This window comes from Rutilus rutilus (genome assembly GCF_951802725.1).
Source record: "Rutilus rutilus genome assembly, chromosome: 20".
NCBI classification, from domain to species: Eukaryota; Metazoa; Chordata; class Actinopteri; order Cypriniformes; family Leuciscidae; genus Rutilus; species Rutilus rutilus.
In genome coordinates this window covers 33,543,517-33,571,486 of record NC_140225.1, presented here as the reverse complement: position 1 = coordinate 33,571,486, position 27,970 = coordinate 33,543,517, and the positions used below count along the sequence as shown (strand labels likewise).

At 40.1% G+C, this 27,970-nt stretch overlaps 1 protein-coding gene across 1 annotated transcript; it reads left to right on the top strand.

The window, feature by feature from the left end:
• The first annotated feature begins 7,839 nt into the window (after positions 1–7,839).
• Positions 7,840–10,224, top strand: LOC311279756 (zona pellucida sperm-binding protein 3-like). The gene is made up of 8 exons (XM_084391458.1): positions 7,840–8,439; positions 8,907–9,025; positions 9,113–9,216; positions 9,299–9,476; positions 9,608–9,725; positions 9,801–9,883; positions 9,969–10,057; positions 10,129–10,224. Exons 1-8 carry the CDS (start codon positions 7,897–7,899, stop codon positions 10,197–10,199), a joined length of 1,305 nt encoding a protein of 434 aa, XP_084247584.1. The 5' UTR covers positions 7,840–7,896; the 3' UTR covers positions 10,200–10,224.
• The last annotated feature ends 17,746 nt before the right edge of the window (positions 10,225–27,970 follow it).

Below are 27,970 nucleotides of genomic sequence, written 5' to 3'. Positions count from 1 at the left end.
GCAATCTTGTCATAAATACATTTATTATGGTCAATGTATCACTTATTAGTGTAAAACTATGGTAAAACATTGATGCTTGGGGTTTAAATCTTTAGGTAAACAACAAAAATGTCAACAAACTGCCACTTTTAGCATGTTCGCTTTGCGATCTCGCTACTTTCCTTTGATTTAATTCTTAGCTTTCTGATAAAACTTCCATTTGTTGGTGAAATGATGGGTTTGTGTGACGTTGTTCCAGAGAGGCGTGTTGTGAAAAAAAAAGAAAAAAAAAACCCATCAGTGGTGAAGAGTAGCTCAGATCCATTGCGAAATTGAAAGCATTTTTATCAGTAAATGGTTTGGAGACAGTGATTCATGCATTTATTTCCTCTAGGCTAGATTACTGCAACTCACTTTATCTTAGTATGGTCCTCTGTATCCCACTTCAATTGGTACAAAACTTACTGGAACTAGAAAAGGGAACATATTTTGTCTGTTCTGGCTTCACTTCACTGGTTGCCGGTCGAATACTGTGTTATGTTTAAGGTTTTATTGTATGTGTATAAGGGGTTAAATGGCCAGGCTCCAAAATACATTACAGATCTTCTTATCCACTGGAAATATTCTAGGCCCTTAAGGTCTTCAAACTGGGTGATGCTGACTGTGCCAATGTCTCCTTAGAAGTTAACAGGAGATTATGCCTTTTCTGTTGCTGCTCAACATCCGTGGAACAATTTGCCGGTACACATTTGGCTATCTTCCAATCTTTTTTCTCTGGCATTCGGATCAATGGTATTTTATCAATGAGTGTGTTTTCCTGTCAGTTTATGTATTTTATTGTTAGATTGTACAGAATGTGGTCAGCAGTGGCTGTTTTGAATGTGCTTTAGAAATAAAAGTGCCTTGTACTGCCTTGATGCTGACGGTCTCTTGGATTACTAACCCTGGCAGACCCTTCTGTGGTGTCAGTACATCACTCAGTGTTTTCTTTTTAACTTCAGAAACAGAGCTGATTCAACAAGAAAGAAAAAAAGAGTTCTCCCAGAATTAGACAATAACAAACTTCAAGCTGTGGTTAATCATCTTTGTTTTGTGGTGGGTGTTGAAAAGTCACAGACAGGACCTTTCACTAGTAGGGGTTATATTCAGGACTAGATATTCAGGACTTCTTATTCCCTATACTATATAGTATATTTTAAAAGTCCCCCCCCCCCCCCCCCAAAAAAAGACTATTTAGAGTAAAACTTTTCACTATGTTTTTTTCTTTTTCTTTTAGAGGCCAAGTGAATGAAACACCAAGTGAGATCACAGTCACGATTACCACCATCTGACTCCCTATCTAAACAGCCATCCAGTTCTTACACTCTTAAGAATGGGAGTCACAGTGGCGACTTTGAAACAGTCTGGTACAGTCCCAGTCACAAGACAATTGTTGATAATGTTCAGAATGTCAGTTATTTCCCAGCATGTCTGGTGGAGCTGGGGCCCGTTCTTCGTACGTCGCTAACTCAGTTAGCTGGATTTGATTGTTGGCGATTTGGCATGATCTTGGATTGTTTGGTTCTTCAACGCTCATCCTGGACTTGCTGTCATAGCAACAGGTGCGCAATCTTAAACCTGCTCGGGAGCAGGCTTATTTCATGTTAACAGGATTAGATCCCGGCTTCATAAGCGGAGCTGATACGGGAAGTCCAGCGCAGCGCGATAGTGCACTTTCTGAGATATATATTTTTCTCGTGACTCGTGAGATTGTCGTTTACATTATTAATTTGTTGGAAACGCACATTTATTTTAGACTTGTCGGAGTCGGGCTTTAACTACAGCACAAACTGTTTGCATTGCCCTAAGATTATTTGCGAGTGGCTCTTTCCTTTACACTATTGGAGATGCGGAGAACCTGATGGAAAGTGCTGTCAGTCGTGTCATTCGGACTTTATCTGGCGCTTAGGTTTAAAAAACGTGGCATTGGCTTTGGTGGCATTTCCAAGCCACTTAAGACCCATGTTGTAAAGCAGTTTTTTTAAAGCAGTTTTTTTTTTAGGCTATCATAATTTTTTTATGAAGATGATTCAATCATGACCATGCCATATACTGTAATAATATATGTCACTCAGGCTTCACTAACGTGATTGGTACCACAGGCTAGCTAGACCATAGACTGCCATCAAGGCCTCAATGAAGGGGATTATGTGAACAGAAAGGGGGTTCACAATGTAAATGTGCAGCCCAGTTACTATTGTGATTCTTAATATTCCAGATTAGTAATATTATATCAAATAAAATAAAAAAGGCACTTGACTAAAATCTTCCATATCACAAATGTGAAAGCAAAATGGCCAGGATCTGTGCATGACTTAAGCATTTTCAGAGATTCACATTTATGCACATTATTTGAAAGTGGTAAGAAAAGTTCCACAATTAAATATCAAGCTCACTGTATTACACACACTTATGCTGATCCTAACAGAACTGCATTTTTTCATAGGTGATTATGACATGTTCCTGCCTGCAGACAGGTGTTTTATGACCCCATCCCCTGACCCAAACCACCAACTCTAGCCAGGACAAGGGCACACAATGAAATGAACTTACTAACTAAAGGGAAGATTTCAGTGTCTGAAAAGTCTGAGGGTTGCACACCTGACAGGGCCTGGAACATTGTTGCATGTGCCATATTACACAACATTGCCAAAAAAAAAAAAAAAAACTTTTCATTAAATGTTTAATAAAAGACAAATATGCTTAGTTCCTTGAGTTTTATTTTAATTGTTCTTTGTAAAGAAAAGCCAGTGGTCAAGTGATATTAGACACATGCCTCATGCAACAAATAAAAGGAAAAGTTGGCTATCCACTGCCCACCTGTAGGCCTCTGTCTCCTCTGTCTGTGCAGACTCTTCTGAAGGCCTTTCTGTAGATGTGGAATCCTGCTACTTATATTGCAGCCATAAAGCATACAAGTATAAATGAAGTAAAGTTATTTATGCACTTGCAGGTAGGCTAGTTCCTCCATATGACAGTTATCTGAGAGGGTTTATTCACTGTCCAGTGCAATGGAAACAAATGGACATTACAAAGTCTTATACTTTCGTTATAAAATGTCCACTTACTGCACATATTTCAGCCACCACTTTCTTGGGAACAGATATAAGTGTTGGTGTATTATGTAAAATTGCACAAAAGAGGAAACCACAATGTCATTACAATGACCTACACTGGGGAAAAATGTGATCAATAACTCATGGCAAAATATTTTTACATTAACATAAGTTGATCAGTTTTCACTTTCACAAGTCAAAGCAATTCTTCATTACTCAAGATTTAACAGTTGAAATGACTATACGGCCTTAATTTAATGCAGCAAAAAATATTTTACAGTGTAGGAGAGTAAGATCTTTTCTTCTTTTTTTTCTCAGCTTTTTTCTTGGTTGCTTTTATAATCAGACAACCATTTATTTAACAGTGCCTTTTATAAAAGAGACTATAATATAACAAAAAATTACCATTATGTAGAATATTTTTGTACTTCACTTTTATTAGTTCCCATGTTCTAGTATGGTGACTGACATTACAATGCACAAAGTAATTATGCAATTATTAAAATACAAAAAGATAGGCTAATAAGTGATAAAAACATCTAACATGGCCACTTCTAACGGATTTAAATTGTCTGCTACTTTTTGCCAGCCCTCTCTCCTGGCTTTTGCAGACTTTGAGGTGTTCCCTGGCGTTTTGATTAAACATTAAAATTCCGAATAAACTTCGACTATTAGTTCTTGCTCTGCTGAGGAGAAAAACTGAGCCCGCTCTTTGGCCACGCTGAGCAGCCAATAGCAGCGTTGCTGATCAATGTTTCTACTATCGATACATATCCCCTTTTAACCAGCGCATGAACGCGCAATTATCTCAGATGACTCAATCCAGTGATACTAATCATATCCGGAAAGTGTGTTCGAAGAACCGAGTTAGCCAGATCATGATTCGCACGATGATATCATCTTGGATGTGTCATTTGATCTCGGATGTAATAAGCAACGTACGAAGAACGGGCCCCTGGAAGAAGTGTAGAAAAAAATACTGGTATGTGGTCTGAGAGTGGAAGGTCACCGATTTCAATATCAGCCACTGATAGACCATATGACAGTGTTAGATCTAGTGTATGACCGTGACAGTGTGTGGGACCATTTACCCATTGAACACTTTTAGAGAGGATATTCAAATGAAAAAGTCTTTAGCTAAAGCACCAGCAGGGCAGCATACATGAATGTTAAAATCACCAATTATTAAAATATGGTCATATCTCGTCAAAGCATCCCCCAGGAGATCAGAAAACTCATTTATAAAGTTACTTGATAAAGGTGGTCGATAGATTAGCAAGAGTAGAACAGTATAGAGGGAATTTAAATTAATTTCCTGGGCTTCAAAGCTTGTAAAAGTGGCCGTTGATAATAAACGACACTGACCTTTGTTTTTAAAAATAGTCATAAGTCCCCGTCCCCTGCCGATTAACCGGGGAGTGTTAAATAAGTCATACTAAGGGGAACCAGTTCGGAAAAAGGACTGATATCACCTGCTTTTATCCACGATTCTGTCGCAAAGAAATTGTCCAGATTGTTAGAAGAGATGAGGTCGCTGCAGATGAAGGTTTTGTTTACTACAGATTGAACGTTGGCAAGGGCCATCCTAAGTTGCGGTGGATCATGTGATGAGTCGGAAGCTCTGCGAAGTGAACACAGGTTGTGATGATTCACATTCCTGCGTCGGAGCCATGGAGAGATTAGTCGAGTCAGGCAGAAGGGTGAAGAAGGGATAATCGGCCGAATCCACCAACGATTTTGATCCGCAGCCTTTTGGAAAAAACGATAATGCCGGTTTGAATCCGAAGAGGTGGAGATCGACACCGAGGTGAAGGCCAGTGCCCAGGCTGACTTCAACCGAACCGCAACGCCGGCCCATTTTCCACGTCTCTGCCGGCGCCTCCTGCACGGAAGTTCAAATACACGCCCGCATAGGTGGCCGGGTGAGTCCGACTGCGGGGGTGGTGAGTAAAACTCATAATTATTTAGATCAGGATAAGTTCCGAGAAGCTTTGGCATGGCATGATAAATAAATATCTAAAACTTGTTGCCTATCATAAGAGATCAACGAGTGACAACTTAGAAGCAGCAAAGTCAATAAATACACAAGTAACGTAATGGGTAGACGGCAAGCCGCACACACCGGCGCCATCTTCTAAAAGTGTTATTTTTAGTGAATAAGTATGCGCACTCTAGTTCTATATCACTAATTGCTGGAGGGGGTAAGAATGAATCATTTGGCGCTGATAAATGTAAGTCTCTTGTCCACATCAGACAATTCAGCAGACCTTGGGCCTCCAGATTGAAACATTTCTAATATAACCCTTCTCTTATTTTCAAGAGATTATGTGGTTTCTCCATTGACTCTATTAACAGGTTCTACTCTGGTTTTCAGCGGTCTTTGAAGTGAGCTATAGCCTTTTCCCAGTTGTTCCCCTTCCTCCAAAAAGTCTCCAAATGTTAAGGGATGATTAGAAACAATGTTTCTTGTCACTTCCCCACAGTCAGCTAAGTCTGAGCCTTCTCCTTATTGGATGCTGCATGAAGAAGGGCTGCAGGCATGTGATCCCAAGGAATCTGGGACATATTGAGCCAATCAGAATATGCAGGAGTGAAAGAACTGGATGGCTGTTTAGATAGGGAGTCAGATGGTGGTAATCGTGACTGTGATCTCACTTGGTGTTTCATTCACTTGGCCTCAAAAAAAAAAAAAAAAATACATAGTGAAAAGTTTTACTCTAAATAGTCTTCTTTTTTTTAGGGACTTTTAAAATATACTATATAGTATAGGGAATAAGAAGTCCTGAATATCTAGTCCTGAATATAACCCCTACTAGTGAAAGGTCCTGTCTGTGACTTTTCAACACCCACCACAAAACAAAGATGATTAACCACAGCTTGAAGTTTGTTATTGTCTAATTCTGGGAGAACTCTTTTTATTTCTTGTTGAATCAGCTCTGTTTCTGAAGTTAAAAAGAAAACACTGAGTTATGTACTGACACCACAGAAGGGTCTGCCAGGGTTAGTAATCCAAGAGACCGTCAGCATCAAGGCAGTACAAGGCACTTTTATTTCTAAAGCACATTCAAAACAGCCACTGCTGACCACATTCTGTACAATCTAACAATAAAATACATAAACTGACAGGAAAACACACACATTGATAAAATACCATTGATCCGAATGCCAGAGAAAAAAGATTGGAAGATAGCCAAATGTGTACCGGCAAATTGTTCCACGGATGTTGAGCACTAACAGAAAAGGCATAATCTCCTTTTAACTTCTAAGGAGACATTGGCACAGTCAGCATCACCCAGTTTGAAGACCTTAAGGGCCTAGAATATTTCCAGTGGATAAGAAGATCTGTAATGTATTTTGGAGCCTGGCCATTTAACCCCTTATACACATACAATAAAACCTTAAACATAACACAGTATTCGACCGGCAACCAGTGAAGTGAAGCCAGAACAGACAAAATATGTTCCCTTTTCTAGTTCCAGTAAGTTTTGTACCAATTGAAGTGGGATACAGAGGACCATACTAAGATAAAGTGAGTTGCAGTAATCTAGCCTAGAGGAAATAAATGCATGAATCACTGTCTCCAAACCATTTACTGATAAAAATGCTTTCAATTTCGCAATGGATCTGAGCTACTCTTCACCACTGATGGGTTTTTTTCTTTCTTTTTTTTTTCACAACACGCCTCTCTGGAACAACGTCACACAAACCATCATTTCACCAACAAATGGAAGTTTTATCAGAAAGCTAAGAATTAAATCAAAGGAAAGTAGCGAGATCGCAAAGCGACCATGCTAAAAGTGGCAGTTTGTTGACATTTTTGTTGTTTACCTAAAGATTTAAACCCCAAGCATCAATGTTTTACCATAGTTTTACACTAATAAGTGATACATTGACCATAATAAATTTATTTATGACAAGATTGCACATTAGTCACACAGAAATAAAGTGGTATTTACCATTATTTCACAAATGAAAGAGGACACATACTTATTCAGTCGCATCTGTTTCTGTTTATTTGTAGTCACAGGTCAGTATGTTTATTTCACATTTAGAAAGAACAATCATTTCTACACATTTCCTACCACGACCTGAGGAGCTTTAGCACTCTCTCCAGTGACAGTCCCAATACAGTTTTATTTTCCGTCAGAGAAACAGAGGAAGTTCCAGAAAAACCGGACTTGCTTTATTTTATGACATATGGGGAGCTTAATCTGGATATCAGACAGACCGGTATAAAGAGACGAGACTTACTGACAAATAAAATAAATACACGATTGTGATAGCCTAGCCTATATGATCTGTCTGATTTCTTCAAGCGGTCGTATTTACCACGTTTACTATGGTAATGGTTAGTGTGCATAGTCTTATATATAAATATTTCTGCCTTAAATACGGTGAAAAGAATCCACATCAGTTCAAAAACAGAAGGTATTCAAACACTCGCTGCTTTCTTAAAGAGAGTTTTGAGTCATCCGAAGGTATGAAGTCATCCGGTGCTGCCGTCTCCTAACTCAGATAAACTGTTCATGACCACTCCTCAAGCCCGAGTTGTCCCGCTTTGGAACCAGGTATTCAACAGGCCAAAAAAACCATGGCCGTTGACCCAGTTTTGGTTGAAAAAGGTGTCATGTAAATACCTCCCTCAATGTGTCAGATAAGAGAGACAAAATGTGCAGTGGTGCAAAAACTCTACAGGTCCAGAGAAGAATCAATGGTAATCAATTAAGGTAAAAGGGGTGGAGCCACCTTAACTCAAAGGTGTACAAAATGGCAAAGCCAAGCACTTGTGTGTGTTGTGGTGTTTGTGTTGAAGTTTGTTAGGATGGGGTTTCTGAAAGTTGTCTTAGTGATGGTTGTGATTGTTGCATTTGATCTGCCTGATGTCTGGGGAAGTTTAAGGTACAGTCATAGACCAAGAAGTGTGGGGCCAAAATCAGATCCAGCTTCCAGAAATCCTGCCCTTTCTCTAGGCCTCTGGAACCCTTTGCAAGTGGCTTCTCAGTTTCAGAGTCCTTTGGGTCCTGACTTCAAAAGCCTTGCGCAGGAGCCTTTTGGCCTTCAGGAGAAGCAGCTGTTGCAGGGTCCAGTGAAGCCTTTGGATTGGAGGTATCCCATTGTTCCCGAGGTGCAGCACGAGTTGGCGGTGGACTTCCAGTTGAGGGAACCCGTGACTCCCGGCAGTGTAGCGGTTCAATGCGGCGAGAACCGGGTTCTTGTAGAGGTCCAGCAGGACTTTTTCAGCAATGGTCAGTTGATCCAGCCAACTGGTCTGTCTTTAGGTGGATGTCCTGTTGTTGGTCAGGATCCTGGGTCAAGAGTGCTCATCTTGGAGTATGAATTACAGGACTGCAACAGCGTGCTGATGGTAAGAACTCATACATCTTAATGGGTTATTTGTTGTGGCAGAGGACCTTTCAAAGAAAGTCAGTTCACTTGGTTTTACAATGCCAGGGCAGCTAAGACCAAGTTATATCTGTTTGAATAGGTAAATTCTGAATTTAAGCTACTTGCTTTTATATAACCCTTCAAACCCACATCCAATCTATACCATCTCATAAATGGTATGAAAGGTGCTTAAGAAACTAGAACAAGTATTGTTACTTAATAGTGTTAAAGCTAGTTTTTACCCTGGAACAGTCAATCTGCATGTCTCCAAAACATTGATCTCTGGCAACACTGGAGCTTCTGAGGGCAGCTGTGGTGACGTGAAGTTTACTAATTGGTGATTTGCTCTTAAGGAATTATTCTACTATATTGCAGTGTACTTTCTCCCATCTTGGTATATGTAAAGTCTTTGGGATGACCCTCTTGGTAACCACAATCTCTTTACAGATGAATGAGGATGAGCTTGTCTACACCTTCTCTCTTACCTACACCCCTGAGGCGCTTGCAGGTGCTCCGATTACCCGGTCCGAAGGTGCAATTGTTGGCATTCAATGCCATTATCAAAGGTAAGTGATCTCTGTGACACTCTGTGACTTTCTGCACTTTCTGGTACAGCTGGAAGACTGTTTAATGGGTACTTTCATGAACCGCAGGCTTCAAAACGTAAGCAGTGATGCCTTGAGGCCAACATGGGTCCCTTATGCCTCAACCGAGGCTGGTCAAGAAGTCTTGCTGTTCTCCCTGAAGATCATGATGGGTTGGTACAGGTTTTCTTTCAATAATTATAAAAACCTTTACCCTTGCTATTGTGGCTGTGCCTAAAATGTGTTTTTGTGTAGATAATTGGTCCTATCAGAGGCCTTCATACTCCTTTTTCCTGGGTGACGTTATTAACATCGAGGCATCTGTGTATCAGTACAATCATGTGCCTCTGCGTGTGTTTGTGGACCGCTGTGTGGCCACTCAAGTGCCTGATGTGAACTCCCTTCCAAGATATTCCTTCATTGAGAATTATGGGTAAGGACGTGGTCCTTGATGCGGTAGGACTGTTTTTAAGTTGCTTTGTCCCATAGTCATGGGTAAGGTCTAGTTGCTCTGCTCTTCAGTTGACATTCATGAGTTACTCTTTGTGATTGCTTTGTCATCAGGTGCTTTGTGGATGCCAAAACTACAGCTTCCAGCTCCCGCTTCATGCCTCGCTCTCAGGTTGACAAGATCCAGTTCCAGCTGGAGGCGTTTGTGTTCCATGAGGGCAACAGTCCTTCTGTATGTACTATATATCAGTTAATTTGACTTCTCTCATCTGCTTTGGTTTTTTAACTTGTCTGTCATCCTTTGCAGATCTACATAACATGTATTCTGAAGGCGACTCTCGCTTCTGCACCCAGTGACGCTCAGCACAAATCCTGTTCTTTTTCCAATGGGTACATGTTTTTTGTTTTTTTTGGGGGGGGGTGTTTAAGTTATCCTTTCTCATGTTGAAGGTTCCATGTCTTTGTCTTTTTGCAGGTGGATTGCTGCCGATGGAAACGACCAAGTTTGTGATTGCTGTGACTCAACATGTGGACCTGATCGTGAATTTGCTGCTCCCTATGGAGGTTGGTAAATTGCTTTGTCTAAGGTTGCTTTTGATTCAAGTGCTCTAACTTGGCTTTTTTCTTCTCTCTAGGCATTCAGTGGGAAGGCAAGGCCTCACTTGGTCCTGTAATGATTCAAGGGCAAAAGGGCAGTTCTCAATAAAACTGACAAATCAATCCTTAATTCTACCTGACTTGTCATTTTGCTTCCTGTCTGGTTTAACTGCTCTTGACTTTGAAAAAGTGCCTCATTCTGCCAATGTGGTGAAACCAATAGTTCTACTGTACTTTCAAGTCCCATATAGCCTGGAATCCTTTGGTTGCATGCCAAAAGGTTAATCTTAAAATTCCCTGTGGAGAAACAACTTCTGTACTTTGCAAGTCCCATATAGCATGCAACCAAAGGCTTCCAGGCTATATGAGACTTACAAGCGAATTTTAAAATGAACCTTTAAAGGCTGCTAGTGTATACTTTTGACGCTATCATGGGCCCGTTCTTCGTACGTCGCTAACTCAGTTAGCTGGATTTGATTGTTGACGATTTGGCATGATCTTGGATTGTTTGGTTCTTCGACGCTCATCCTGGACTTGCTGTCATAGCAACAGGTGCGCAATCTTAAACCTGCTCGGGAGCAGGCTTATTTCATGTAAACAGGATTAGACTGCGGCTCATAAACGGAGATGATACGGGAAGTCCAGCGCAGTGCGATAGTGCACTTTCTGATATATATTTTTTTTTTCCTCGTGACTCATGAGAATGTCGTTTACATTATTAATTTGTTGGAAACGCACATTTATTTTCGACTTGTCGGAGTCGGGCTTTAACTACAGCACAAACTGTACCCTAAGATTAATTGCGAGTGGCTCTTTCCTTTACACTATTGGAGATGCGGAGAACTTGATGGAAAGTGCTGTTTGTCGTGTCATTCGGAGTTTACCTGCCGCTTTTAGGTTTAAAAAACAGTTTTAGTTTTTTTTTTTGTTTTTTTGTTTTTGTGTGGCATTTCCAAGCCACTGAAGACCCAATGTAAATCAGTTTTTTTAAGCAGCTTTTTTTTTTTTTTTTTTTTTTATTAGATAGCCTACTATTTATTAGACTATTTAAATATTTTTTTATGAAGATCATGCGATCATGACCATGCTGATTACAGTATGTCACTCAGGCTTATAGGCTAGACTGCCATCAAGGCCTCAATGAAGGGGATTATGTCAACAGAAAGGGGGTTCACAATGTAAATGTGCAGCCCAGTTACTATTGTGATTCTTAATATTCCAGATTAATAATATTATATCAAATAAAAAAAAGGCAGTTGACAAATCTTCCATATCACAAATGTGAAAGCAAAATGGTCAGGATCTGTGTATGACTTAAGAATTTTCAGAGATTCACATGTATGCACATTATTTGAAAGTGGTAAGGAAAGTTCCACAATTAAATATCAAGCTCACTGTATTACATACACTTATGCTGATCCTAACAGAACTGCATTTCTTCATAGGTGATTATGACATGTTCCTGCCTGCAGACAGGTGTTTTAAGACCCCATTCCCTGACCCAAACCAGTTACAATGCAGCTCTAGCCAGGACAAGGGCACACAATGAAATGAACTTTGGCTAACTAAAGGGAAGATTTCAGTGTCTGAAAAGTCTGAGGGTTGCACACCTGACAGGGCCTGTGACATTGTTGCTTTTGCATGTGCCATATTACACAACACTGCCAAAAAAAAAAAAAATACACTTTTCATTAAATGTTTAATAAAAGACAAATATGCTTAGTTCCTTGAGTTTTATTTCAATTGTTCTTTGTAAAGAAAAGCCAGTGGTCAAGTGCCTGCAACAAGAGATATTAGACACATGCCTCATGCAACAAATAAAAGGAAAAGTTGGCTATCCACTGCCCACCTGTTGGCATATGTCTCCTCTGTCTGTGCAGACTCTTCTGTAGGCCTTTCTGTAGATGTGGAATCCTGCAACTTATATTGCAGCCATAAAGCATACAAGTATAAATGAAGTAAAGTTCTTTATGCACTTGCAGGTAGGCTAGTTCCTCCATATGACAGTTATCTGAGAGGGTTTATTCACTGTCCAGTGCAATGGAAACAAATGGACATTACAAAGTCTTATACTTTCTTTCCTTTGGAAAGTTAGAAAATGTCCACTTAAGTTAACAAGTGTTGGTGTATTATGTAAAAGTGCACAAAAGAGGAAAACACAATGTCATTACAATGAACTACACTTGGGAAAAATGTGATCAATAACTCTTTTTGAACTCTTCTTCAATACATATTTTTACATTAACATAAGTTTATCAGTTTTTACTTCCACAAGTCAAAGCAATTCATCATTGCTCAAGATTTAACAGCTGAAATGACTATATGGCCTTAATTTAATGCAGCAAAAATACAGTGTAGGCTACTAAGATCTTTTTTTTTTCTCAGCCTTTTTCTTGATTGCTTTTATAAACAGACAACCATTTATTTAACAGTGCCTTTCATAAAAGAGACTATAATATAGGCTAACTAAAAATTACCATTAGAATATTTTTGTACTTCACTTTTATTTGTTCCCATATTCTAGTGTGGTGACTCTGACATTACAATGAACAAAGTAATTATGCAATTATTAAAATACAAAAATATAGGCTAATAAGTGATAAAAACATCTAACATGGCCACTTCTAACGGATTTAAATTGTCTGCTACTTTTTGCCAGCCCTCTCTCCTGGCTTTTGCAGACTTTGAGGTGTTCCCTGGCGTTTTGATTAAAACATTAAAATTCTGAATAAACTTCGACTATTAGTTCTTGCTCTGCTGAGGAGAAAAAAACATAGATATAATATGAGAAAAACTGTGCGCGCTCTTTGGCCACGCTGAGCAGCCAATGGCAGCGTTGCTGATCAATGTTTCCACTATCGATACATATCCCCTTTTAAGCCAGCGCGTGAACGCGCAGTTATCTCAGATAACTCAATCCAGCGATACTAATCCTATCCGGCAAGTGTGTTCGAAGAACTCAATTAGCCGGATTATGATTAGCACGATGAAATCATCTTGGATGTGTCATTTGATCTCGGATGTAATAAGCAACGTACGAAGAACGAGCCCCAGTTTGTAACTTGGTTTGTTTTCTAGTTTTTTATAAACTAGAATTCCTGGTAAAAAAAGTTACCCATAATGCTCTTAAGAATTTGGCAAGCAAATATTTCAAAAGCACTTTGCAAGGAACACCTTGTCTCATGAAGCATTGCAGATGTAATTGAGTTGGTGTTCCTATAATATTCATGTGCTCTTAGTGTTTATGCATATTGTGACATTTGTCTATCATAAACTTCCACTGAAGTTTTTTTTTTACATTAATCTCACAAAACCTGTTGAGACCTGGGTCATATTTCACCCCAAAAAATTGACTAGAAGACAATGTTTTTTTTGTTTTTTTTTCACCACTGTTGTCTTACTGTTATCAGCTGTTCAAAGGCCCTTGCTAGGTATACTTTATTGTCCCAATGGGTAATTTGTTTTGGGCTCATGAATACAGCCACTGCATCACCAAACATATGAAACAAACACATTACATAACAGGCAAGATACACATTTACAATCAAGTAGTTGGCCTCACGCCTCATGCTACTGTCTACACTGGAAAGTGATTGGCATCATACCACTCTATACACTGGAAAGTAATTGGCATCACACCACTCTATACACTGGAAAGTAATTGGCATCACACCACTCTATACACTGGAAAGTAATTGGCATCATGCCACTCTGTACACTTGAATGGCAAAAAAAAAAAGAGAAAATTACACAAATACCAAACTTAGAATAATTATTTGTACTTAATGTATTATTTAATAACTTAACAGCTGAATGAATGAGTTCTTGAACCGGTTTAGTCTACAGCTAGGCATTCTTAATCTTCTCCCCAATGGCAGCATTACAAACTCAGAGTACAGGGCATGTGTTGTATCATGCAGAATCTTATTTGCCTCCCTCAATGTAGATTTTTCATATAGGGTCTGGAGATAAAAAGGTTCTGTTCTGCCCATGATCTTCATGGCCATTTGAACAAAACATCCAAGCCTAGATTTCAGATGTACTGTTGTAGCTGGTTTAAAAAAATTGTAAAATGTAATGAAGATCGTTAATGAACTTCATCAAAACTTAATTATTATTTTTTTGTGTGTTTTTATATTTGTTTGCTGAGTTGTAATCCGGTACAATGTACATAATTCTAGTGGGAACCATTTATGCAGAATGTTGTATATGGGGCACATATTGGTGACGCAAATGATACCTCGTGCGAACAGCGCCATCTTTAGAAGCACATTTGCCGCTGACTGGGTCGGATGTGCTCTCTCTCGCTCATCTGACGAGCGTGCTGGTAGGGACATTTTGATGTGTATTAAACAATGTAATCGATTTATTTCATGAGATAAACGATGGTTAAGTGAAATGAAAAGCTGTGATGTCATGAAATTGAATGCATTTAGTTGCTTTTTGATTGTTTTACTGACTGGTTTTGCTTCCTAGCTTTCTCTGTGCTGTATGAGCATACTGAATGGGAGAGACATGTATCCCAATTAATTGTGCTCTGTATTTCTGCAGGTGTGTTCAATTGTTTGAAATGTTTAATATCAAGTTTATATGAGTTTGATACATACAAAAAAAGAATGAGGTCTGTATGCAAAAGTGATGTCATATTTAAAGTGACAGTTTATTTGTGTAATTAACATTTTTCCCCCCATCTAATGTATTTACTGATACAAGTAAATGGTGAAGAAATTATATTTTCCCTTGTATATTATTTTGTATGCCATAAGGGTGACCTGTGTTTTGTGGCTTAATATATTTTGTGATTTAATTTATTTTATTATTTGCCCTATGTTTTGTAAGTATTGATTGATTAAATTAAGATCTTGAGAAGCACATTTGCCGCTGACTGGGTCGAATGTGCTCTCTCTCGCTTATCTGACGAGCGTGCTGCTTTCTCTGTGCTGTATGAGAAGACTGAAGGGTAGAGACGTGTATCCCAATTAATTGCGCTCTGTATTTCTGCAGAATAAAGATCCTGAGACCTCTTTCATCAGCGTCGTTTTCACTGTATAGAGAACATACACAACCAGAGTAAAACTGTTACATAAAAATGGTGCCGTGACCTACTGGATCTACTGGTTTGGCCGCAGCCGATCGCCGGAGTTGTGCAAGATTTGTGATGTCTGGATGCTGCATACGGAGGCTGTGGAATCTATTTCGCCATTGAACTGGTAACTGTAAAAGGATAAGAGAATCCATCTTCTTTTTTTTTTTTTTTTTGCGGACTGACTTATTGAACTGTTGTTTTTCCTCATCATACTTATTGGACATTCTCTGGGGTCAGTTTTCTTTTGTTGATTCTGTCATTGTTGTAAATTTATACTATGACTGGAGTAAGGAAAGATTCCGATATGATAACTCCATATCTTGGGAGGGGTAGAGGGTTGTTGGGGGTGGGCGAACCTGCCATTGGTAAACCTAGAGTATTAGTCTACAGTCCCCAACCACCTAATACCGTACCAGAACATCCTGTTGGGCCGACTGCCTCTACTCCTAGTGATGCTAATGATAACGTTACGCAGCAGTTACGTGATCTCATCGGGGAATTAGGCAGTCAAATAGGGGATTCCATCGCCACACGGCTATTAGCTAGCCAATGCCCAGTCACCCCCTCCAATTCAGTCCCATTCGGTGCTGTTGTGCCAGAGCCCTCTTACGCAGGCCGAAATCTCACTAATGTCAGCCTGATAGTCAAGCCAGATGTCAGAGAACCCCCAATGTTTAGAGGAGATGGAACAGACAAATACACGGTTCAGGAGTGGATTGAGTTGATGGAATTATATCTCCACAAAGCAGATTGCTCTGACACAGATCAGGTAGACGAGATACTGAGCCACCTGCTAGGCAGGGCTAAGAGCATTGTCAAGGTCAGACTCAAAAGCAGCCCTGACGAAGCCATCTCCCCTGTAACCATCTATGATGTGTTAAGGCGTTACTTCAGTGAAAGTCCTGGATCATGTCAACCGCTGGCTGACTTTTACGCGACTCGACCCAAAGTAAATGAGTGTCCTGTTGATTACTGGGTAAGATTGAACGCAGCTGCCGAGTTAGCAGACAGTCATTTGCAGAAACAAGGCGAAAAGATGAAAAACATGAGTTCTGAAATTGCGATGATGTTCATCAGAAACTGTTTGGAGCCAAACCTCTCTAGTATGTTTCGGTGTAAACCTATCAGTAAATGGTCAGTCACTGAAATCCAAGAGGCCATTGACGAGCACCAGAGGGAAGTCCAGTCTAAAAAACTGTCTGCTGTCGCACATAATGTTAGCGCGGTCCAAGTCGCTGCAGCTGAATTATCTACCTAGAGTTTGAAATCAGATGTACCCATTAATGTCCCTGTAAATTCTTTGAAGGCTGCTGATCCCGCAACTTCGGAAGCAGGCACTTTGGAGCGTGTCTTGAGTATGCTGGAAAGGGTATTGGAGCGTACTAGTCAGAGTGCCCCTGCCTCACAGCAGAGAACTACTCAGTGGCGCAACTTTTCCCCATGCAGAGTCTGCGGTGATAGGAATCATTCCACCCGTTCACATTGTATGAGAGAAAGGAGATGTTTGTCATGCATGGAGATTGGGCATCAGCAGAAGCAATGCCACAAAGTCGTCAGCTCTGCTAGTCCATCTGCTTCTGACCCGCACGTTCAGGGAAACTAATTCACTCACGTATGGGAGGGGATTATGTGAGTGCAAAGTGTCAAACCCTCAATGTGGATGATGATTTATTTGTTTATGATGAATGTTGCAAGTCTGTCTCCAGTGACAGTATCGTCTTGTTCCAGAATGTCACGAAGTTGGAAAAGGCAGACAGTCTGTTCTATACTTCAGTACTATTGAACGACAAAGTCACAGTCCAAGCGCTACTAGATAGTGGATCTATGGTGTGTACAATCAATGAGGAAACAGAGCATGAACTGTTGGGTATGGGGATGTCTGCACAGGTTGACCAGTTGCACATGGACGTTCTTCTTGTTGGGTGTGGAGGTGTTAGAGTCAGACCGAAGGGAGTTTATCAGCTGAAGATGGACGTGTGTGGCGCATCAGTGAGTCTGCCTACGTTTGTTGTCCCGGGACAGAGGGATCAATTAATTCTGGGAACTAATGTTATTAAATTCATCCTCACCCAACTCAAGCAAACCTCTGGCTATTGGAACGTCATGAATCGTCCTGAGTCATCTGGAGAACCTGAAGTTGAGCAGTTTCTAAACATGTTGTCAGGTATTAACAGATGGAAGGGTAGTGTAATCCCTGATATTGTGGGCACTGCAAAATTGGCTCAGGCCGTCACTTTGTTGCCCCGGCAAGAACACCTCGTGTGGGGTAAACTTCCGTCAAGCATGCCTATTTCCATGGGAAGTACTATTGTGATTGAGCCACCCAAAGCGCAGACCCACAAGAAAGGCATCATGGTGGGAAGAGTCATAGCCTCTATGTCTGGTGATGGGTGGGTCCCAGTCAGGATCATGAATCCCTTTGATAAGGCTATTACACTGAGAAGAAACTCAAAAATAGCTGATGTCTATCCTGTTGTGGCTGTTGAGGACCTCAGTGTGCATCCTGATCGCAACAGTACAGAGATGGTGAGTGTGCAGAGCCAGGACATCGGAGACATTGATGAGGGAGGTTGGCTTGACTTAGGGCTAAGCGAAAGCCTGCAGAAACTGGGCCTTGGTGATTTAGATATTGAGTCATGTGAAGTATCCCACTATTGGAAGAGGCAACTGGTACAGCTCATTAGGAGGCATGAGGACGTATTTTCCAAGCACAAACTGGATTGCGGAAAGGCCAATGAGTTTGTCCACCATATTCGTTTATCAGACGATCGTCCCTTCAGACTTCCATACCGCCGTGTTCCACCTGCACAGTACCAGAAGCTGAGGAGTGTTCTCTCTGACATGGAGGAACAGGAAATCATACGTAAGTCCAATAGTGAGTGGGCCTCTCCACTTGTGTTGGTATGGAAGAAGAATGGAGACCTTAGAGTGTGTGTGGACTACCGCTGGCTGAACGCTCGGACTGTTAAGGACGCCCACCCCTTGCCTCATCAGGCAGACTGTTTAGCAGCTTTGGGAGGGAATGTCTTCTTTAGTGCAATGGACTTAACCTCTGGTTTTTATAACATCATAATGTCTGAAGAGGACAAAAAGTTCACTGCCTTCACGACCCCTATGGGTCTGTATGAATTCAACCGTCTGCCGCAAGGGCTCTGTAACAGTCCAGCCAGCTTTATGCGACTCATGACCAACATCTTCGGGGATCAGAATTTCCTCACGTTGTTATGCTATCTTGACGATCTTCTTGTGTACGCTCCAAATGAAGAAGCAGCCATTGAGCGGCTTGAGCTGGTGTTTACTAGGCTGAGAGCACACGGACTGAAGTTAGCCCCAAAGAAGTGTCATTTTCTGAGGAGAAGTGTGAAATTTCTGGGGCATGTCATTGACGAAACTGGAGTGGCAACAGATCCAGACAAAGTTAGTGCCATTTCTGCCATATCTGAATCTGATCTGATGATGCCAGATGGAGTAACACCTTCGCAGAAAAAGATAAAGTCATTTTTGGGAATGGTGTTATACTATCAAAACTTCATCCAAAACTGCTCCAGTATAGCGAAGCCTTTGTTCACCTTGACCGCTGCACCCAGAGAAAAGAAGACCACTGTAAGAGGTGCTGCGTCAATTAGGAGACTGAATCCCAGTGATTGGAAACATGAGCACAGTGTCGCGTTCCAAAAGCTAAAGACGGCTCTGTTAGAATCTGTTGTGCTAGCTCACCCTGATTTCAGCCAACCATTCATTCTATGTACTGATGCGTCTATGGATGGATTAGGAGCTGTACTGTCACAAGTCTCAGAAGGAGAAATTAAGGCACGTCCTATGTTCGGCAGGGTTCCGAAACTCCCAGTGGATGTAATGTTCAGCAGTGTGGAGAGGGACGATGTCCTCATTGATTATGATGTGTATGTGAGGAGATTGAGGAATGATTTGAAAGAAGCTTTGATACTTGCTCAGAAGAATGCTGAGGCCAGTCAGCAACGCCAGGCAGACCTATACAACAAGAGGACGAAAGGTTGCAGTATTGAAGTTGGGGACCAAATCTTGCTGGCTAACAGAGGTAAACGTGGTCGCAAGAAATTGGCGGATAAGTGGGAGTCCATTCCGTACACCGTTGTTGCCTTGAATCCTCAATGTCACACCTACCGAATCTGCAACACCCACACTGGTCAGGAAAAGACTGTTCATAGGAACTTGCTCCTCCAAGCTAACTTTCTGCCGATTGAGTCTGAGGAAGTTGAACACTCATTCAGTGAAGGCACGGCAATGCAACAAAAAACAAAATGAATACAAGGCATTGCAAATACAATTCAAAATATATAACCCAAAGAATAACAACAACAACTAAAGTATAAATGTAGCCTACATAAAAATAATAATAATAAAATAAAAAATAAATAAATAATAAATACAGAAATAAAAGTTTATAATATCAGGGCAGTTATATGTATTTGAAAAGCTTTAAAATTTGTATTGTTTTTATAAGCTTTTTGTTTTGTGATCTCATGTTTGAAAGAGTTTCTAAGTATATTGTGAGATCAGTGTTACAAAAGGTAATATAGGAGGGTTTGAACATAAATAATTACTTTACCTTCAGAGTCTTTCGTTCATTTGTTCATTTTAGAGGTCTATGCAATCACTTTGAAACCCTTACATGGATTGACATAAGCAGTCCACTCAGTGAATGCCTGATTAGTAAAAGCAATAGGATTGTGAACTACTTTCAAAAACGTCTCAGGTTAAGTGCGTAACCCATGTTCTCCAAATAGGGAACGAGATGCTATACGTTCACTGCCAAGCTCCTCTTGCTGCCGACGAGGGCTTCTTCGGTAGAAAATCTGATGACACAACTGGAACGATATAGCTCACATGCCAAGCAAAGCGCCTTTTTCTGTTGTTGTTTTTTTACCAAACTCAATGAAATGGAATTACATTCGTGTTAGCTCACTATCTAAGCCCATTTCAGTGCATTAGGGGAGGTAAACTGTTTGATAATATAAGTGAGTGATTCATTTCTTTATCACAAAACGCTAAAACTGGCACAGTTTTGGAAAGAAATTGACTTTTTAATCTCTGTCTTCTTAGCCCACACCTCTGGTGTGTGATGCTGAACTCTCATATGAGTTTCTAAAGGTTTTTGTATTCTTTACACTGTCTGAACATTGATATTTTATGTGCACCCATAGCTTGCTTAGTGTTTATTAAGGCCTTAACTTAAATGACTTTGTCATCTTTTCATCTCTGTAATAGTCTTTCCAAGTTGTTTTGATGTTTTTTTGTTGTTGTTGTTGTTGTTTTTTTAAAGTTGGCAGTCAAAATTAAAACTGTTGGATGATAGATATTCTTCATTCTTTCTGACAAACAACAAAAGTTTGTCAAAAAAATTATGTGAATGAATTACAGTACGTGCATTGTTTTCTACATTTCTAGATTGCATTGTACAGTGTTTTTTCTTATAATCCACAGCTCAGTACTTCAGTGTTACTTTCAAACAAGCTACTCTTTTACTCTTACTCAAGTCGTTTTTGGACAATTCATTTTTACTCTACACTATATTTTTGGAAAGTAAGGATACTTTTAATTTCCACCCCTGCTGACTATAATTATAACTATAACCAACTAGCTCAAAGCACACAGACAGATGTCCAGGCATGCAGGTAAAACCAAAACTAGAACACAAAGCAAACAGAACATAACCCTGACATTGTGTCTAATTTTGTCATTTAAATATTAGTACATAGTAGTTGTTTTAAATATCATCTGAAAAAGTGGCTTATGACGAATTGGTTGTGTAAACATTATACTTAGAAATTTTAATAATGTGTTTGGGGTATTTGTCTTTTTGTAGTGTTGTATGTAGCCTATAGTTTTGTATTTGTTCTTGTGTGTACCTGCCTATGGACTGTGGATGTAAATTAGCAATGTTGCTATAATCCGGCTTGTTTACATTTTGTATTTAAAGCTACACTGTGTAAATTTTTTTGTTGATTCTTAGCAAAAAAACACTTAGTTCTTTTAAAAATATACAGTATGTGCTCATTAATGTATATTTACTTGTTTCAAGTAATAAAGTATTCTCGTAAGTTTATAATCTGCCATTGAAAGTACATACGGGTGAGGGGTTCGAATGCCGGTCGCCATGTTGCCCCTCCATCTTGAAACTACATTAGCCAAAGAGGGACATACCTGTAAATTCAAGCTTCGCCTTTCGCCCTTTACACTCAGTGACTCAGAGACGAATGCGAGGGGGAGATTACTCGCGACTGCCGGCAGATTTGAAAGATTGCTGATGGAGGATCTCGCCTATTCTCGAGGACATGTAGCAGAGTCGCCAAGGAAGCGAAAGAGAGAATTAAAACGTCAACGCGACAGACAAATCAGCAAGACCAAAGTCAATACTGGAGTAACTTTTCCCAGATGGAAAGAGCTCATGAGGAGCAAACAGATGAGCTGAATCAGGTTCACACATTGCTCCTCAAGCCATTAGAAGACCTTTAATCTGACTCCCATCTGCTCTTGCTGCTCTTGTAAGTTCTTATGAATCCAGGCAGTTTGCAAACTCTTCTATCGACATGATGGCCATTCTCAGTCTGTTTCAGACATTTGATGCCACAGCACTCACAGTCCATCAGTGGTGACTCAGTCGGTGGTCCGGTGTGCGGATGAGAACACTGTGTGCCGGTGTAACCTTCAGAGTCATTGAACATGTAGTGTTCTGGTCTGCCGCCTCTGCTTTTAACACAAATCAAACCACTGCTGTCATTGACTCCCTGAAGGGCAGCTGAATGCTCCTCATCCCTACGTTTCTCTTCATTTCTCTCAAATTGCTAAAAGAACATCAGAATGTCACTTTTCACTTGGGTCACACTCACTGAACTTAAATACCCCATAAAATCAAAACAAAAGTGCTGTGGCTTGTAGTGCCTATTTATCGCTTTAACACACAGGAAAATTGGTGCCCCATCTTGTCTGCATTGCTATCGAAGCTTGTTTCCGCCACAGAATAAAACATTTTAAAAGATAATTGCGACTTTTTAATCTCACAATTGCGAGTTTACATCTCGCAATTCTGACTGTATTTCTCAGAATTATCAGATATAAAGTCAGAATTGTGAGATGTAAACTCGCAATTGTGAGAAAAAAGTCAGAATTGTGAGATAAAGTCTCAGTTACCGTTATAATTTCTTATTCTGTGGCGGAAACAAGCTTCCATACATAGCTCTATGGAACCAGAATGTAAAAATACCTTCCTCATAAAACCATCTGCCACTGATGTTGACACACTGACGCTGCATTCAGTTTCTCCAGAAACGTTCTGTTTGAAATGAAGTCAATATGATAGATCCCTTGATGCATAAACAGCTATTGGGCCCTATTTTAACGTCTGAAACGCAAGTATCAAGCGCGAAACGCAAGTAACTTTGTTGCTATTATACCGGCGGGATAAATGACTCTTGCGCCCGACGCAAATCTAAAATGGGTTGGTCTGAAGTAGCTTCATTATTCATAGGTGTGGTTTGGGCGTAACATGAAATAAACCAATCAGAGCGTCATCTCACATTCCCTTTAAGAGCAGGCGCGCTTGTTCCATGGCGGATGGCTATTTGCGTCTGTGGAGGGAAAAGTCTGCTGTGCATCAGGTGCAAAATAGGAATGATACATGCGTCGGTGTACAAAGTCAATTGCGCTGGGTGCAAGATAGGGCCCTTTGTGTGTAAATGGTTTATTATGTAAATCATCTGAATGCCTGGGTGCAAATCTTCAACATGTTTGGCATTATACATGTATTTGTACAAAACATTATTCTGAGCTTTCAATGAAAAAATGTCTATTATTACAGGTTTGAAGCAATCAGGCTGTGTTCTGCTGGCGAGTATTATTTATAAAAGCTTATTTATAATATTACATGTGATATGAAGAACTGGTTTACAACAGGCCAAATCTTGTGAAAATTATCTGGAAAGGTCTATTGCAGACCGCATCTGTCACTTCACTTTCACTGGCGCTCTTGACCTTTCCAAAATAGAAAAAGCACAGACGTCACAGTAATCAACAACAATTGCTATACCGTACCTACATAATAAATAATCTGCTACCTGTCACAGACCAGCAGTGGCAAGCAGCAATTCCTGTTTCTATATAAAACTGGATAGAAAATTGCACTTGAAACTATATTTTTCCAATGAGCATATGTTGCTTTTCCGATGAAAACTCAATGATGTGACCTGTGCTCAAATTAGCCAAGATATAACATTCTTCCAAGACCAAACAATGTCCACACTGCCTTTGTAGTTGTCTTATTTGTGTCTATTTTAACTCCAGTCAAGTCTCATGAGGTAGTAAAACTATGAGAAGCACGATTTTCATGTGAGTAGCTACTCCATTCAAGAAGGGAGAGAACTATTACAATAATTTCCACAAATAACAACGTAGCTTAATTGGTTTCTTTTATTAGTAGTAACATAATTATGGTACAATACTGGCCAAAAGAAGATGTTGGAGATTTACTTTTTAATGAATAGGGGCCATATACAAAAAAAAAAAAAAAATTCATAAGGCTAAAAGTTGTTCCTAATGCAGACATTTAGAAGCAACTCTTAAAAATTAGGGTAGTTTCGCTCATAATTTTAAGACTTATTCACAAAGCATTTTAACCCTAAAAGTAGCTCCTAAACTGCTTAAAAGTCATCCTGAGGACCAGGGCTTGACATTAACTTTTTTGCTCACTAGCCAATGTGGCTATAGTGGTTTTCCAAAGTTACTAGCCACACAGCATTTTTACTAGCCACATTTTTGTTGTTGTGAAATTACCTGATAAAAGTTGACTATGGCGTGCTAAAATTTACTTGGACTAGATTTACAACCTTTTTAAATGTAAAATCACTGTACACACCCAAATCAAGGCTACATAAATGTATAACAATACAGGTCATTATCATTAGCTCTGATAAGGTTGTGTGTAAAGCTCCTTTTTTAAAATAAAACCATGTATTATATGTCGCCACATAGCTCCACCGGCATCCAACTATTTTCACAGGAAAGTAGCTAACGCCTTACCTAAAAATCGCTAGATGACGTCATACGTCAATTAGCATATTCATGACATCGCTTCGTACTTGCGTTCTGCCTGCTTAATGTGTTTTCTCTCGAAATTAATGCTCCACATACTGTATTTAATATAATATAATATATAATATAATATATTTGTCGCTAGTCACTTCGCATTTCGCATAAGTCGCATAAGCATTTCGCTAAAGGGGTCTGAAAAGTCACTAAGTTGGCAACACTGATCCAACGACGTAACTCCAGCAGGGCAGCTAGCTGTCTCTTCGTTTCTGTGTTGTCGGTCACTAGCGCGCAAGCACAAGGCAACACTGTGTGCATGTAATACTCATGGGAGTTGTAGTGTCGTAGTGTTACACTGCAATATGGCTTTTGAAAAGACTACAATTATTCAACCCGCCAAAGTGGCTAGTTGGAGTGACTGTGTTACCCGCCACGAGCAAAATCCACCCGCATTTGGCGGGTTGGCGGGTGTTAATGTCAAGCCCTGCTGAGGACTCCTACATCCCTAAGAGAAATTATCCGAAGCATCAATCAGTGTCGCAACCAAGTAAATATATTGGAATATTATCTTAAATTAAAACTTTTTCCGAGTCCTAAAATTGGGAACGCCACACCTCAAATTTTTAGGAGTTGCTCCTAAATTCCACATTAGGAGCAACTTTTAGCCTTAAAGTCCCACCGAAGTCCCTTGAAACTGACAGCATTATTCAGTGTGTTGACGTAATTTCCACTGAAACAGGAAGAGAGGGCGGGGCATTTCAAACAGCCCCTCCCCTTTTTTTAAATGCCAATAGCGTTTAGTTTATATCACAGTTCAGCCAGAGCCTTTGATCTCAGTAAAGCTGCAGTTTCCTCCAAATCGCTAACCGTTTCTCCTCCAAAACTCCTGTATATCACTTTATAATACAGCATTCTGTGCAGAACTCAAACGGATCCGATACGTTTTCTGTTCTGCGGCGGTTCACGTGACACTAATGTGAAATCACAGTTCATTCGCCCCAATGGAAAGCAGATTTACACTGATTCGTTCCCTATCCCCTATATAGTGCACTATGTGATATTCACCATGTATAAAACAGTTAATATATGAACAAGTGACTGATTTCAGCTGCAGCTTCAGCGTCTGTTTATAATGTAGAGGGCGGAGCTTCAGATTCTAGAGAGCATTTGATTGGACAGAAAATCTGATGAGAAAATCACCGATTCATATTGGCGGAAGTGAGAGACTGTCAGTTTTGAATGCTTATATCTTCTAAATGCGAATTTTGTCATTGTTTTGGATGACCGTCTCCATTGACTTTGCATTGCGTGAAGCTGCCTCCTTGTCATTTCTGACTTATAACAAAAAAACAAAACAATGTCTAAAAGCTGCTTTGTGACAAGGTGTACAGCAAACACGCTAGAAAAACCCACAATATGTTTTTATAAGCTGTCAACCCCCCCCCCCCCCCCCCCCCCCCCAAAAAAGAGCGTTTAAGGACACAAAAGTGGATACAGGCAATTGAGACAGAGCAATGTGTCATATTACTCTGAGAACTAACTTACGCTCACTGGAGGGGAACGTACTCGATGACAGGATAGCTCTTACAGAAATATAATATATAAAACTGACATTTGGATACCAGTGACAAAATGTTTACTGCACACATAGTGTATTTTTAGTGCATACTGAGTGTCAGGATCCCACAATTTACCCATTTGTTCCAGCTGATGCTTCACGTCTTATTGCCTGCATCCACTTTTGTCTCCTTAAAGGCTGGCTTTTAGCTTATAAATACATAGTTCTAGTTTTTTTTTTGCTTTTTGCTGTAAACCCTGTCACACAGCAGCTTTCAGACATTGTTATGTTTTTTTATGAACCAGTTGATTGAAAAGAATCGGTTAAAAAGATTCGCTCATGAAAAGGACATCACTATCGGGTCTTGAAGAAGATCTCGATTTCTTCAATTTAAAATAATGAGGAACCGCATTTGATATTTCATATTTCAATATTGTGAATTGAATATATTGAATTTCAATATTGAAAATTTAACATGGCAGACACATTACACCGTGTCCTAACTACATGTGACGGCGTGATGCGATAAAATGTATATTTTATATGTATAGTTGTATACAGGGTGGGAATTATACCGTGGCCACGTGGCCATGGCCGCCGTTGCCCTACACTTTGGCCTTCATGCCCCGTGAAAAAAAAATCATCGTACGGCCACAGTGGCCTGTGTGCCCTGGCCCTGTCCAAGTTCCATGTAAAGCAGAGCATGTGAGCGGAGTGGAGCGGGAGCGCGCGGGCGGATCTTGGACAGAGCGCAGAGCGCAGAGCGGCAATTTCAAAAGGACGGAGCGTCGCCCTATTTCCCGCTCCAGTTTCGCTCCGCTCACACCACGAGTCTGAAGCATGCTCAGTCAAGCCTGACCCTGAATCCATCTGTCTTGCACAGTCATCAACAGTAGACTTTTTAGTCAAAACTCAGCTCAATAATGGAGTTCAAAAAGTACTTCAAAAAGGAAAATGAGAAGTCATAGCCTACAGGTGTAGCCTAGGCCTACTATTAATAAGTCGCTCCGGAGTATAAATCGCAACAGTCAAAAAATGCGCCATGAAGAAGAAAAAACACATATAGGCCTAAGTCGCACTGGACTATAAGTCGCATTTATTTAGAAATTTATTTTAAAAAAAACAACAAAAAACAACAATGTTACAGACTGGACAGTTCTCCGTTAGGACGTGAGCGCTCTGAAAGCGGCACTAAAAGACTGCTTTATAAAACTTTCACAGAGACCTCAAGCAGAAAGCACAAAGCCTGTCTTTAAATTTAATTTCGTTTTGTATTAATTGTATCTTAATTTTAATCAATGTTTCATCAACCAATTGTCTGGATTTAATAAATTAGAAGTGAATATATTAGAAAATAGATAATCACGACACGAAGGCGCCGGCGAAACTGGAGCTTGTCTCATAAATGAACCGAAACTCAGCGTATAGCCTACTTGCCTCACAGACCTGAGACATATATATAAAGCTTGAAATGTCTACTTTTAAACAGAACAATTCAAAACGAAAGAAAACAGACTTCTCTCTTATGTAATCCGTATGAAATGTGCATTTCTCTCTGGCGCGTTCACTACTGCGAAGATCGCGAGTCAGCATCTTTCCAGCCGACACAGACATAAAAAAAAAAAAAAAAACTGGTTTATTAGTAAACAATTAAAATGTCTCCTGCTATATTTTACATATTCATAATCATTCATTTTGCCGGTTCGTTGTGACAGCTTTTAGGTGCTTTATTGGCAGCAGCGCCACCTACATCGCATCAGCACCGAAAACATAGAGATTCTTTTCTTTTGGGGGCATTTTGTTTGTGTTCAGACTTTCTCAGTTGTTTTTAGGCGCGATGTTAGAGGACGCTGCTAATAAAGTTGCTAGTAGGCCCACACATTGGATTCACGTTTATTATTATAGGCTAAAAAAAATACCCCAGTTTTTATGCCTTTCGTATCATTTTATTTTGTTGTATTTATCCGCCACACCTTGAAGGCCGGTCCGTGAAAATATTGTCTGATATTAAACCGATCTGTGACGCAAAAAAGCTTGGGGACCGCTGTGATATACATGTAGATTTTTTTCCTTTTTTGGAGCGAGCGGGGGGCAATTTGAGTGGAGCGCGAAGCAAACTGCGTTGAGCGCTGAGCGATAATGATTGTGAGGGTGTATACCTTCTGGATGAAAT